The sequence below is a fragment of the Saccostrea cucullata genome, unplaced genomic scaffold, assembly GCF_032062105.1.
Source record: "Saccostrea cucullata isolate Sc308-1 unplaced genomic scaffold, CSIRO_AGI_Scuc_v1 ctg468, whole genome shotgun sequence".
Classification (NCBI taxonomy): domain Eukaryota; kingdom Metazoa; phylum Mollusca; class Bivalvia; order Ostreida; family Ostreidae; genus Saccostrea; species Saccostrea cuccullata.
This window is the reverse complement of record NW_026926068.1, coordinates 1,935-17,316: the sequence shown is the minus strand read 5'-3', so window position 1 is coordinate 17,316 and position 15,382 is coordinate 1,935. Positions and strand designations below refer to the sequence as shown.

The 15,382-nt window shown below is 35.3% G+C and overlaps 1 protein-coding gene across 1 annotated transcript; it reads left to right on the top strand.

The window, feature by feature from the left end:
* Positions 1-5,327: 5,327 nt before the first annotated feature.
* On the top strand, positions 5,328-15,182 carry LOC134270651 (uncharacterized; the record flags this gene model as incomplete). Its single annotated transcript, XM_062752889.1, has 9 exons — positions 5,328-5,398; positions 7,716-7,824; positions 10,371-10,588; positions 10,861-11,286; positions 11,574-11,705; positions 12,163-12,192; positions 12,840-12,992; positions 14,824-14,848; positions 15,041-15,182. Coding segments are annotated over exons 1-9 (1,262 nt in total), but the record flags the coding sequence as incomplete, so codon positions are not given.
* Between the last annotated feature and the right edge of the window lie 200 nt (positions 15,183-15,382).

Sequence of the window (15,382 nt, the reverse complement as noted above, 5' to 3'; positions counted from 1 at the left end):
TCCGTGTCGCCAAGGACGGTATCCATTTTTGATGCCCATTATATCTTTTTTGTTCATTGAAATGCACGGGCTCATGTATGTATGAAACAGACATTGGTTGCTGTAAATTTTACATATTTCAGTTAATATATCTTTGGGATTCTGAACAAGTCTTCCAGCAGCTTTAATGGAGCGATGCGTTTAATTTCAATCTAGTTTACTGATTCTTGACTATTAATTTAAAATGCAGTGTCTCGACTAGCCCTTCTTTTCCAGCTTCTCACAATGGAACTATGTGATGAAAAGGAGTCACATAAACATGCAGTTATCAACTCATTAAAGATTGAAAAATTAGAGAAAGTCAAACTTAATGGCATATGATTTCTATGTTGTATGTCATCGAGCTGATGACATTATTTATTGAACGTCCCTCGTAAAGGCAAAAAGAAACACGGTGTAGTTTTCCATTCAACATAAACATAAATCGACATTTTTCTCTATTTACGTATTATTCCTTTTTCTATCCTACGCTTATTCAGAAATCGTATTAAGGCAAAACCATAGAGTACAATACCACAATACATTGTTTTATATTTAGATAATTTCACTATCTAAAGGATGTCAACGCGAACTTTAAAAAAAAAAAAAAAAAAAAAAAAAAAAGTAGTCAAATGCTATGACACTCTTTTATCGACAACGTCTCTTATTCATTAATGACAGCAACATATTCATCATCAATTAATTGCATAAATTATGGAGTTTATGTCTCCCAGTTGATTAGATATGGAAAAAAATGTTCGGTATTAAAGCAATTTCTGATACTATGCACGTTATTGACAGCTACATGTAATATGATAAAACAAGGATATCAACAATTATAACTTCCGTTGTCAAAAGTCAGCAATCTGCATTTTTTTTTTCGACACGATGAACTTGGGAAGCAATTAATACAATTAATTAAAATCGAATGTTGATTGGCGTTTTTCATACAAATCTCAAAGGTATTTAATTTTTCTCTCTGAATCGCCTTGAGACTTTTTCCGTTTACCTGTCCATGACAAGGAACTCACGTCTTCATGGCACCTAATCCCACCTCTGATATTTCAGAGGTCAGCTGTGTTCTGTTCCCGCTTTGTATTCAATGTTTCAGTCGGACCTGGAATCTGGAACAGAGCCAACACGTACAGACCTCTCAAACATTACCGATGGGATCAGGTGCTATGGAAGTGTGTGCATTCCACTGCCGATCAGTCACACCTGTCGTGTGCTCCTTGTCATGATCGGTAATTAAAAGGAAAATCGGTCGCGCATCACACCTTAGGCAAGCCGACATAGTGGGAAGTGTGTCAGTTGGCAGACAGGGAATAGAAATAATACCATCGACAAGATCGGGAACATCATCAGAAGTGCATGGAGGCAACTTAAGTGCAGAAAGAAGTGCGCAAACTAGAGGAACATACAAGAATGGAAAAGGCAGGTGTTATGATGAAGAAGGGAAGCTGGATAAACTGGCAAGGAGCCCGACAAAAGAAGTTACATGTATCTTGGAATGAAATCTGGATAACAGAGCCCCAGAGACTGCAGTCTCAGCTTAATTTGATTGATGTTGCCAACTCCAAACCAATCTGACAACACGGGGTATGAAGGAGTGCCCAAACCTCAATCTTTGTTGTTGACAATCTACCTATACTGTCTTCAAGTTCAGTAACCTTAACAGATGAAAGATGTACACTGAGACTTGACAAAGTTTTATCTGTTATTGCAGACGTGCTGGAAAAAACTAAGAAGAAATTTTGGAAGACCATGGAAGGCTTGAAGTTTGTAAACTTTGTAAAGGCTGGTGAACAGAGTCGTGCTGGGGGAGTGGAAAGAGGTGGACTGTTGGGGACCACCAGTGATTGGGAAATGCAAGCATATCTCAACAGCCGAATGAAGTTTCCACAGGAAATAGCATCTACCAATCAGAGACAAAATGTTTTTAGTCTCCTCTAGCCCGGTTTGCATTTTAGTGGAATTTATAGTGCTGGGTGATGACAGAGTTGAATAAGCCCAAGAGCGGAAAATGTATAAGTACATGTACCAGGATCTATTTGCATACTGTCAACGACTGGTATAGAGAAAATGATGATGTCTCCCAGCTGAAGTTAAATGCCGTCAATTTGTAGGGCAATCTATGCGGATGGTTGGTACAACAGACACTGAGAGACGGCAACTCTATGGACGCCTGAGTGGGCAGATAGGAAGAAATGGCATCCATGTGGATAAGGAAGAAGTGAGAAGTGCAGTGGAAAGTGCTACACGTAAAGACTCTATATATGAGCTTGTGAATGGGCATTCAATGTGTTGCAGTGAAGATGGGGTCTCAGCTGATAGGTTCCGGGCTGGGGCTTAATCGGCGTAAATTTGAACATGCTTTAAAGATAAAATCATAATAGTTTGATATAAAATAAAAACAAAATCGCATCTTACCAGTTAGATACAAGTTGTGCAGTATGCCAAAGTGACCTATAATGCAGAAATATGTTTGTTTCTTTAATTATTCAAAATGATTGATTGTTGTTTATCGTCCCCTTGAGAATATTGGACTCACATAGAGACGCCGCCACCTGTCGTTGGAGAGCTGCAAATATCGTTCTACATACACGGTTCTCACGGCGCCCATTGAGCAGAGAGGGGCCTTTTTCGTGCAAGCATCTACTGTGACACGGGACCTCGATTTACAGGGTCTTAACCGAAGGACCGGTCTCCATATCCCACAGTGGAACTCCTTACTTCGCGACTGTAGAGCAGACGTTCTTACCACTACGCCACGCGGGTGGCTACTCTTCAAAATGATTATATTCTTGACAAAATTCTGTAAAAATTCAATTCGATCAAACTCCGTACAAACTGTATTTCAATGGCTTATAAATTTGACTTGTTTACTGTTCTTGCGAACTTTCTGCAAATGTTCAATTTTCTTAAATGCATCCTGTGAATTTGTTCAGAGAAAAGCTAATTGATTATTAGCATGCATGATTCTTGCCGTTCGAGTTCCTGTAAATGTTTTGAATTCCTGCAATATTTAATTTGCCGCACGTTTTGCGACAAGATCGCATCTAGCGGTAATAATCATCATAATAAGAAATGTTTCATCTTGCGAACTTGCAGAAGACTTGGTAATACATGTGAATGCTAAATCTAACTGCCAAAGGGATACTCTTCCAAACTGATGTGTGTGCCGCATGCCTGCAGCAAGCTTTTAACTCTGTTGCAAGATTGCATCAAACAAACTTTTTCACAGGAAGAAAATTTTCTTGTTTGCAGAAGATTGCCGCTACATGTAGTTGCGATCTTGTGGCAAACATTGCAGCAATTGCTGCTAGCTTGCAGCAAATTCGCAGGAACCCAACATACACGCCATTGTAAGTTCGCAGGAAACATTTCATTTGAATGTTTGCAGGAAGTTCGCAAGAACAGTAAACAAGTCAAATCAGCCAATGAAATGCAGATTGTGGTCAACATAGAATTCGCCATTTTGAATTGAAGTTACATGTATACATATTTCAGTATTGTGCTAGGAATATACTGTTTTGAAATATTACAAAAATAATGCAAAACTCTGTGTGTAGGTGTACATTGGCATCCAAGATATCTTATTGGTAAGATATGATTTTGTTTTATTTTAATATGAAAATATTCTTAATATAGCTCATGTTTGAGTAACTGGTGTAACTGATAGTTCAAATTTTAATCTACTTATTATGAATTTCAGTCCTCATTTTAATATCAATTATTTATATTCTTCTTAAATGTATTAAAGGCCCAAAATCAACTATTATAATTATAACTTTTATATGTTTTCAAATAAATTAGTAACTGTAACATTTAATTATATATTTTTTTGTAATGTTCTTAATTAATGTCCACGTACAGGTACATAATATAGGAAAATTAAAGTATTAAGAAAAGTATGGAGACATTGTCTAGGAACATGTGAAAGAGAGTCTCTCAACACTTCAGAAACTTGCATCATTTCAGACACGTGTGGTGGATTTTCTACAGATTTAGATTAGGGTAAAAGCTTTCTGCGAGTATGTATACAGGAATGTGCTAAAAACTATAAAGAAATTGTTTGCTGCAAATTAGCAGCAATGGTTGCGCAAGCTTGCAGCAGTGTATATGCCACAAGTCTGCAGTGCTCAATGTCTGCTGCAAGCTTGCAGCAATGACTGCCTCAAGCTTGCAGTAAGGTTTCTTTTTTGGAAAATCCAGTATTTGTTGCAGACTTGTAGCAAACCCCGTTTGCATCAGGGGCGGATCCAGGAATTGAAGTGGGGGGGGGCGCAAGATATAGGCAGGGGGCTTGGGGGCCGCTTTGAGGCCCCCATGGGTCCAGGACAAAGCCCTGGTGGGGGCCCAGGGGGCGAAGCCCCCGGAAGCTCATGGATTCTAGAGGTTTTGTAGGGTAAAAATGAGGTCTAGACTGAGTAGACATTTTTAAACAATTTCTCGACAAAACTATGTTTTATGCAAACTTTGACAATTTTAAATCCGCCACTGTGTGTTGCAAGCTTGCTGCAAACTTGCCACAACTTGCTGCAAATATCAAGGCTTTGTAAAGACTATAATCCCAGAAATGTCTGCTACAAGTTTGAAGCAAATATTTGCATAAGGCAATATTTTTGGTAAGGGTATGAAGTTTGATAATTTTTTATCAGAATGAATTTTCTGTTCTTTTTAAAAATATTTTTAAAATATCAATGAACTATTTGTATCAATTTGGAAGTTCACAATCTAGTTTTAGTTCATGGTTTGAAAAACTTGCCGTCAACAACCATTTCGGAAATGAGAGATATGACTGTGAAGATTTTAAAAATATGTTTACTTTCTTTTTCAACTACGCATGCGTATGCTGGTTGCACCGGAAATGGATTGTATCGAAACGTAAACAAAAGTATTATTTGAATTATTTTAAACAATTTCTGCATTGAATATATACGGAGCATCGATTTTATCATTTTAGAATGCCTGTGCATTTTAAGGTAAGATTTATCTCATAACATTTTAGCGGAGATTGTATCATTTGGCGATTATTTGACATCATTTACGCTCCGTGCACTTGTGCAGACCCTGCAGTTAATATCAGAATGAGACTTGTTATATCAGTTCCTTACTCCAAAGACCTTTTTGTGTGAATAAATTTTATAGGTAGATAAGTTAGAAATAATGAAATAAATTACGGCCTCTTGCTGATGTTATCTGGGGCCTTTAAAAGTGTTATCTTCCCTTTGGCTGCTCCTGACCGCACAAGTGTAAACATGTCTGAACATATCCCTACAAAGCGGCAATTATTATAATTTTAATCCAAACACCAGCAAATCAATTGGAGGTGCAATCAAATTAATGAAAGATGAGGATTAAGAAATTGAATATATCTGTAAGTTTCATGTGTATTTGTACCTGTTTATAAAGAACAATCTCTTATTTTTGCCTTGTGCTGTCCTTTCAGCATGCATAGACTACTATGTCTGCACTTGGACTGAATAGAGACCTGGGATTTAAAAATAATCCATTGTTCTAATCACAGATTAGTGGTTTCAATTGTTCTGTTTTAGCACTTTGAAAGTTGTTGATTTTTAAATCTTAAAATAATTGGATTATCATGAATGCCACGATCTTTGGAAGATCAGTAATAGCCGCAATAATGCAGTCGTATTATATTTTTGGAGAGGGTCGGTTTGGGAGGGAATGAGGTGAAGGATGGGTTGGATGGTGAGGGTCAACAGTCTTCGAAATAACCTGGGTGCCCCATGCCCGGGACCTGGTAAATTTGCCAGCGGGCATGTGAAAATTCTCAAATTACATGCCCAAAGGGCATGTGTGAATTTTCTTTGATTCATGATGTTTACTTGCTATTTCTTCTGTCATACCCTAGTTATTCGTGTAAACTTGCAATGTAATGCCTTAATCTGAATTGCCAGTCTACATTTGTCATACGTTACATTATCATTACGACCTGTCAAATGATTATCAATCGTAATCATTAATTTAAAAGTTTTTGATTTAGTGACCTATTTGTTTTCTCAATGTTTCTTGCCAAATTACGATATGTTTATTGATACCACATGCAGTGGACTGCTGTCATGATGATCATGATCCTACTTATGAAATTCAATTCAGCTATAATGGCCAACAAACGGCCAGCATGCAAGTCAAAAGTTGTGAACAAAAACGCATACGAAAATGGCAGACAGGCAGGCCACGGTTGATTTAAAACTCTGGAAACAATTTAAACTAAAGATTGAGAGAATTTAAAAACAGAAAAACTGTCCTTATAGTTAATATAAAAACCTTATTTTTTGTTGCACAATCATATCTCTGCTATATGAATGAAATTTGAGTAGGGCATGTACAAATTTCAATGGGCTATGTTAAAATGACCGGTATACATGCCTGAAGGGCATGTGCTGAAAAAGAATTGTTGTGAAGACTGGGTCAACAAAAGTGATGTAAAAAAAAATTGGAGTCTGCTACAACATGAACATTATATGACTGCAGATAATATACAAGAGCAACAGATCTAGATGCTTGGTAGATTGGGGGAGGGGGGGGGGGGGCACCTATGAACTTGACCATCAAATGACCAAATGAAAATATAACATTTAAAGAATGTTAATTTTGTACTTTTTCAGTTTGATGAGTTGTGCACTTTTAAATAAATTTGATATTTTTTGGTATCAGGGTAAATCAGAATATGACAGGAATTATAAATGGTTGGACTCCTACAGGAGTAAGAGTTTCACGCCTTCCCCTGAGCAGATGGCCCCGACAGCAGGCTGCTGTTCAGTAGAACTTGGTACATTTTAATGAATAATTAGTACTTATAGTGGATGCTTTTGGATGCCTGGCATGCTTGTGTTGTAGGCTCATGGGCTATAATCATTATCAGAATGTACCAATTATCTAGCAATGGGGGTAGGCATGTATATATATCAATAAAAATATAACGTATGAGAATAATATTATTATGTAGGGCCCTACAAGTCATAGCTATGAAATGTATGATGTTGCACATGATAAATCTTGCTAGTTCTATGACTTCGTATGTAAAGAGCTTGATATATCGGAGCTTCAAAACAGGAATCAAAGGTTGGAACAAACTTGAAAAAAAAGATTATATATGTGAAAAAAAATTATTGATTCTAATCTGTCTCTTCATTTGTGAAAAAACATGTAATAAACTTTGCATATACATGTATGTGTATACATTGATCAAAGAATCTAGCATGGTTTAGCTTCATATCATGGTTATCTATTGTGATGCTCATTACTGTATCCCTTTGAATGTGTGTTATTCATGTTTTTATTTTATCTGTGTTTTTGTGAAACTGAAAATCACAAAGTTTACGAGTTTGTCATCATTGACAAGTTCATTTACATGATTTAGGCCAACTTCAATAATTATAATGTTTGTGTGCAATCTTCTAGCTCAGGATGAAAAATTTGGGTGATGTCTGTATTTTTCACAGAAAATTTTCAAATCAAAGTTGAATTTTCAAAATCTATTTTCCGGAAAGCATAAAAGATTAAGAAATTTTTTTTTCTGGGAGGTTAATTTTTTTTTTTTTTTTTTTTAAACAGTTGGTCAGAAGAAGGCAAACAAACAGTTAATTTAAAGATCATGCTGTTATCATCATGATCATATTCATTTTGCATCATATGCATGCTAGAGACTTGTAACTTATCCATTGTAGACAGAGTATAAGCAGAATTATCTGCCTGTACAATCGAGGAAAAGTGCCTCCTTCCACCCCCTCCCTCAGCAAGCTGTAGATGCGGCAGGGAGGGAGTCAACCAAGCTAGGTATTAACAGTAATAACAATCTCACTTACTGTAAAATCACATATTTTCGTTGGGACAAAATGGTTTAAGGAAAATCTCTTGGTACGTGGGGATTTGATTTCGTGGATCAGGAATTAATGAGTACTTATGTTTATAAATATGTAACATTTTACATTTCGTGGTGGACATGAATTTGAGGGTCTCTTCAAACCCCGAAAACAACGAAAATTAACCCCCCAAGAAAATTTGTGATTTCACAGTATCTACATCTTCATTTTGACCTGTTTGTCACTTTAGCTAGGTACATATAGATCTATGTATACATGTATCAGTATATTAATGATTTGTCACAAATATCAGCATGCATTGTGGCAACGCACTTTGAAAAAATTACGCACTTTGAAAAATTTTTTCAAAGTGCGTTAAATTTTGGGACCAGGTTAACGCACTTTGAAAAAATAATTTTTTTTTCAAAGTGCGTTAATATCGACCATATTAACGCACTTTGAAAAAAAAATTCTGCATGGCTTAGTCAATATTCCTACAAATCTTATGTATGATAAATTATCATTTGAACCTGATTTTATACTTTTTGTCCCCCGCTTGAAAAGTGGGAGATATTAATTTGAGTCTATCTGTCAGTCCGTCCGTCTAGCTGTCCGTCCATCTGTCTTTCTGTAACGCTTTCGTTTCCACACGATATCTCGCCAACCCTTTGAACATTTGCAATGAAATTTAACATAACAGAATCCCTGTGGCCTTAGGAAGACCCCTTTTGAATTTGGGGTCAAAAGGTCAACATTCAATGTCGTAAAGAACTACGAACGATAGTATTGTTCTTCCGCCTATCTCTTAGTCAATTCTCAAAAGTTAACATATTGGAATGATTCTAAAAAAATTTATAGATATTTATATGAATTTTCATAAAACCTTACTTATTTAGATACCAAAGAGAAATAACTCATCATCACTCATCATTTTTAAATACCTGGAGTTTAACAGAGAGATTATCAGATATGGTATCAAATTAACATCGAAAAGCCGACAGGTACTGTAGATTCCTAAATATAAGCGAGGAATTAATTTCTGCGTTATTTCACGAGAAGTATCACTCGCGAAAGAAATATTACTCGCTTTTATTTTTGTGGTGCTTAAATCTATGTAAAATCTGTTCATTAACCGTTCATTCGCGAATTATAATTCTAGCGATTTGACGTTTGAGAGCCAGTTCGCGATAAAAAAAAAAAACACTCGCGAAAAATAAGGAATTAACAGCTAGTAATTAATATTCTGATTTTCCTGAAAATGAACATAAATAGACTTTGAGATTTAAAAGAACAAAATTTCGATTTACTACAGACTTCCTCATAGAGTGCATATACTGTATTTAGAATGCTCTTTTTTTCAAATATCATTGACACTTAAGGTTACGAGTTATAGAAATAGATATATCTGGGTGGGAATGATAAAGAGTTGAGCTGATAGACCTTAATTCAGCCAGTCTTTTCTTCGTTTTCCGTTTCTTGGTTTTCTTCAATCCACCAGTTTTTAGAAAGAAACACATCAAAGTAAGGACACCGCAAAGCGGAGCATTCCTACCCAAAGAGCATGCTCAGTAAATCATTTGACATCGATCCCGATACAAATTACGTCAATTCCACACAGAAAAAACTAACATACACATAAAGTAATAACACACATAATCGCATCACTATATCCCATCATACGTTGCGAGGGGATAATACTGTTGTCTATTTCTAAAATATAAGTCTAATTCCTTTTGTTTCATGAAAATTTTTTCAAAGTGCGTTAAATGTTTACATGGTGTAAAATTATGATGTACAGTTTTAACGCACTTTGAAAAATTTTTTCAAAGTGCGTTGATTTGGTCCCAAATTCAACGGACTTTGAAAAAATTTTTCAAAGTGCGTTAACCTGGTCCCAAAACTTAACGCACTTTGAAAAATTTTTTCAAAGTGCGTAATTTTTCAAAGTGCGTTGTAACAATGCATCAATCTTTTTCATTTTGTTGTGACCAGTATATGTTACACTCATGACTGTCACAGCTTTGTGGTTTGTCTTGGCAATGCATGGTACATGTATATATGGTATTTATTTTTGAATTAAAGAAATTTGGAATTTAGCTCAAATATAGAGCAGCTAGGAAATATTTGTTTAATCATGAATAAGTTCTATCACCATAATCAGACTCATAAATACATTGTACACACTTTTTAATACTTATCAATTTTATAGATATATAAAATATATTAACAAACTAAATGTATATTATCCTATAATTCAATTTACCTGTAATTTGTACTCAGAGCAATATATTTACTAAAAGATATGAATAAAATTAAATCACAACTATCTTATCAATCTATAAATCAATTTACATTCATTTAAATGCTATTTTTTCAAAGTAATGTTTATTTCTAATTTATAGTTTCTGATTTTAACATATTTAAGAACTGAATTAATTTTTGCACTTTTAACATGTCCATGTAAATTAATGCAAGGATATACTTCTATTTCAATTGTGAGTGTTATAATGATTGCATTAGGTATAACCATGGAGCCAGCCTTACAAAGGAAGAAGCACTGCCCCGGCCCCCCTACAACCCTGAGTACTGACTTCAATCAGTTCCCGGACTCTGCATCAGATGACTTTGCCCTGCTGGGAAGAAATGATAAGTTCTCGGAGAATGTCCAATACAAATCTAAAGGCCGGCATAGTCACCAAGCCAGAGAAGCATCCCCACCCAAACAACAAAAATTACAGGTATATGTATGTGTATATTCAAAAATGTCTACACACAATTTCTTTTAAAAATTATATGTTCTGAATCTGCTGCTGCTTCTTACAGCAAAGTGTGTGGTGAAAAAATACCACACATGCTATTCATGTGTTTACTATAGATACATATTTCAAATATACGTACAAGGTTTAAAACTAGTGAAAGAATATAATGAAACACTCTTTACCCATGTCTATACCATGTATACATAGATTGAACCTAAATATTTCATTTGCACATTTAATTTGTATTATAGGAAAAGGAAAACTTGAGAAAAACTGTCAAAGAAACACCAGCCCCATTTGTGGATACCTCTAAATTCCGGCAGCGATCCAAGTTAGAGGACCAGCCCAGGAAACCGAGGGCTGAAGATCCCCCCAGCACGCCCCTGACCCCGAGGAAGGAAAAGAATGAGCACTCCAGTCTAGTGAAGGAAGTAGCCCTAAAAGACAAAGAGGCAGCATTGAGAGAAAAATTCATCAAACTAGACAAAGAAGCTGAGAGGAAGAAGCCACGTAGTCAGCTTAAAGAGACCAGGAAGGACTTCAGTAAAACTATTGACCAGAACAAGATGGAGTCGGCCGTGAAGGCCTGGGCTAAGGACAAAGATGTGGGGGCCATGAATGAGTTTGCTCAGACAAACCTTGATAAAGGGGTTGGTTATTCTGCACCAGAAGCTCCGGTATGTGTTCTTATAAGGTTTAAACTGATTGCAAGGTTTTAAAATGTAAAGATCGAATGTCCTTGAAAGATTTTTTAAGCATTTCATTCTCAAAAGATATGAAATAATATTATTGTAATGAATAAAATTTTCAAATTGAAACAAAATGAAAAAAAAAAAAAATCTGCAATGTCAAGGGATTAATGCCACTTAAAGAGTCTAGTTGTTTCAAGCCTTGCTTTATGAATTATTGTTAATGAGTTTTATTTCACTTTTACAGATTTTTACTATATTTTTATCCATTTAAGGCCGATTACTCACTGAGGTACAAAACAGGAGTTACAGTCCCCCGACAACGTCGACACAAATTCTCGGAGTACCAGAAGGCCTTCAGCTGGAAGGACGGGTCTAAAGCTTCACCAGTGCTGGCTGCTGAACAGGTACAGCTGTACTAAAAACTTTGTTTTTATGTATGATTCAATATTGCTGTGTTTTGTACACCTAGAAAGCCATGCAACTCATATGCAACCAAATAAAATATTCAATATATATGTTTTAACCATCTTCAGTTAATAACAATTAATTTGCAATATTGATTTATTAACAGAATTTTACCCTGATTTTTTTTTCTGAATGATGTGTCATTCTTTGCATTTGATCCAAGCCATGCACTTTAGATCAGTAGAATTACATATAAGAACGAAAAAAAAGAAAGAAAACAATTTCAACTTTGCGGACATATTCTGCCTGTCGAATATGTGTATAGATGCTTATATTTTTTCGTCCAAGCTTTTATACTTAACTTCTGATAGTGTAGCAAAGTGAAATTTATTTTAAAGAATGATCAATTTTTCCGACTCAAATTTTGATTACTATGTTTGTATTTTGCTTCTTTAGGCGGTTGTAGCATCTGAGAGTAAAAATAAGGTGGTGTATTTATTATGTTCTTAAAGCCATAATGTTCTGCATGATTTAATTGCCTTAGACATGTTTATAAACCTGCATGCATATTCTATATTCAGACTTATATTGTAAATTTATCATATCTAATGATTTAGTACATGTGTAATAATATCTTAATATCTTTAGCAAGTTTACTAACACATGTTTATGCATGTACGTCATATATTTATACTTCATAGTACTGTTTTAGTTTAAACTAGACTCCTGATATTCAAGTATTTCTTGATCTTGATCAATGTACAATGTATAACCATGGCAGAATTGTATTACAGAAATGTATATTATATGAATATATTTCATTTCCCTCAAATGCAAATGTTTAGTTATTTTGTGAACAGTACATATATATTAGGCAGTATTAAACTTGGTTTGTCATACATTCTAAATCAATTAATTAATAAGACTCTAGATAATTAATATGTAAAAAGAATAACAAATTACTTAATATCTTTAAATTAATGCAAACTCAAATAGAAACTTTTTTCACAATTTAAATATAATTCAGCCTAGCTAGATAAATTTTACAAGTCCTCCCTTGCTTGGCTATTATATAATTTTTACAAGCCCTCCCTTGTTTACCTATGATAATTATAAATTCTTGCCTCACACAGGTTGTATACAACAGTAATCCTGCGCTGATCCCTCCTAAGAAGACCTTTGTCAAGGACAGCGAGTACGCGGCTCAGTTCAAAGAGTACAACAGTGTACCTGTCAGCAGCGATGACCTCAAGGCCATCCCAAGGACAGAGAAACAAAGGTCAAAGGTAAAAAAAAAAGAACAAAGTTATGTTTTATAATAAACAATTTAATATTCATGAAATTTTTAAAGTTAACATTACACTGCACAAATATTACATGTAAATATTTAAACAGATGCAGCAAGAGATATACACTCAACAAAATAAGTTAAGGGCCAACTTGAGAATTTTATTTTTTGTAACATATATTGTAAAGGTAGTGGAAACAAATAACATTTTAAAAGTAAACAATTATAAATCTCTTATAATAAACAAATGAACAACATGTTACAACATGTAACTGTCAAAACAACAAGAATATTCATCAATACAGGATTTCATGAGGAAACAACAGTCGTAATTTCAGGGTTTTGATTAACCTGGAAAGTCCAAACGTTACTTTCAGTATCTTGTGTGACCACCTCTAGCCCGAATTACTTCCCTACATCGATTTGGAAAACTGTTGATCAAATTTCGGAAGTTATCCTGTGGAATTCTTGACCAATCCTCAACAAGAGCAAATTCAAGTTCACGGAGCGTGCTTGGTTGGTTTTGCCTTCCTAAAATTTGCTTCTGGAGGATGTCCCATGCATGCTCTATTGGATTCAGGTCAGGTGATTTTGCTGGCCAATCCATCCTTTCGATTGTTTCTTCTTCCAAGTACTGATTTACCACTCTCGCACGATGAGGCCTGGCATTGTCATCCATCAATATGAAATCTTCACCGATGGCACCAGCGTAAGGCCTAACAATTGGTGCAAGGATCTCATCCCTGTAACGGACACCTGTTAGCGATCCATTCCTTATGACATTAAGGTCTGTGGAGCCATCGTAACTGATACCTGCCCAAACCATAATTGATCCACAACCAAACCGGTCATGTTCAGTGATGCAGCAGTCCTTAAACCTCTCGTTTTTCTTCCTCCATACTCGTCTGCGACCATCATTAAAATCCAGACAAAATCTGGATTCATCAGTCCATAACACTCCTTGGATATGATGATGGTCCCAGTTGATATGGTCTTGAGCAAACTGGAGGCGACGGTTGCGATGTTCTACGGTCAAAGGTGGGCGCACAGCAGGTCTTCTGGCATGTAATCCCGCATCATGCAGTCTGTTTCTCAAGGTTTGTGTTGAAATCCTTATACCTGTTGCTGCAGATAGCTCTCTGTTCAAAGCAACAGCTGAAGACATTCGATTTCTCTTTGCAAGTAGGGATATTTGTCTATCTTGTCTAACAGTTGTACTTTTTGGACGACCACTCTTAGGTCTCGGTTTGACGCTATTAGTCTCTTCGTATCGTTCCAACAAACGTCCTATAACAGAATGACTTACACCAAATTGCGCTCCAACATGACGCTGTGAACATCCAGCTTGAAGCATTCCAATGGCCCTTGCGGCTTCCTCTACTGTCAGATGCCTTCTTTGAGGCATGAAAACGTGTCAAATGGCAAAAAGCAACAAATATTGTACAGATAATCGAATCTTGTTCCTTTTGAGGTTGTCAATGAGTATACAATACAGCCAATATCACAGAAATGTGGATAAAGCAAAACGTTCAATTGGCAAAAATCACAAGAATGGAGCACAAATCAAGAGTGTGTTCGAATAACAATCCATGAAAATGTATGGAAACCCAGATAAAACAAAAAAGTGCAACAAAAAATAGTTATAGATTTTAAAACTTTCAAAAAAGTAAGTGGCCCTTAACTTTTTTTGTTGAGTATATTATACTTATGAGCAAAATTTGTGTAACCACAATATTTTATGTTTAGACATTTCTTTGATTAGTTTTACATATTTATACTTTGATTTCTTTCTGATATTTATTTTATTAAATTTCTGTATTTTTTTTTAGGTCAGAAGAAGTAAAAGCACTGGATGTATGTATACACAAGATTGTTTCTGTAAATTTTATAAAACCAGAAGTTTCAAAGAGGCAAAGTGTATTATGATAACATTCAGCAAAAAGGGCTATCCAACAGAATTTCATAAAATTAGCTTTTTAAAAAAATGGATGTAAATGATATATTGGAAAGGAGTTGTGTAGCCTGGACCTTGAAATCTAATTTTAGCACTGCGGGTGGACAAGAGACCCCCTGCTGGTAGTAGTCCAGTTATTTCCCCTGACAACAAAAGACAGACCATCGAATCTGAGCTACAGGGTGAACCAAAAGAGGTTCCTAGTCCTCTACCACTTAACCAAGGAAAACTCAAGTAAGTCTGGAATATCTCATTGTCTTCTTGACAAAGATCACTAGATCACAACTATTACACCTCTGTAAAATAAGATCTAACTTGGAAATGCTGAAAATATGAAAAAAATTATATTTGAATAAGAATCAGAGAATGTTGGTTGTTATGTATTAATTTAATCAAATAAATATGTCATTAGAATTCATGATAAGAAAAATATA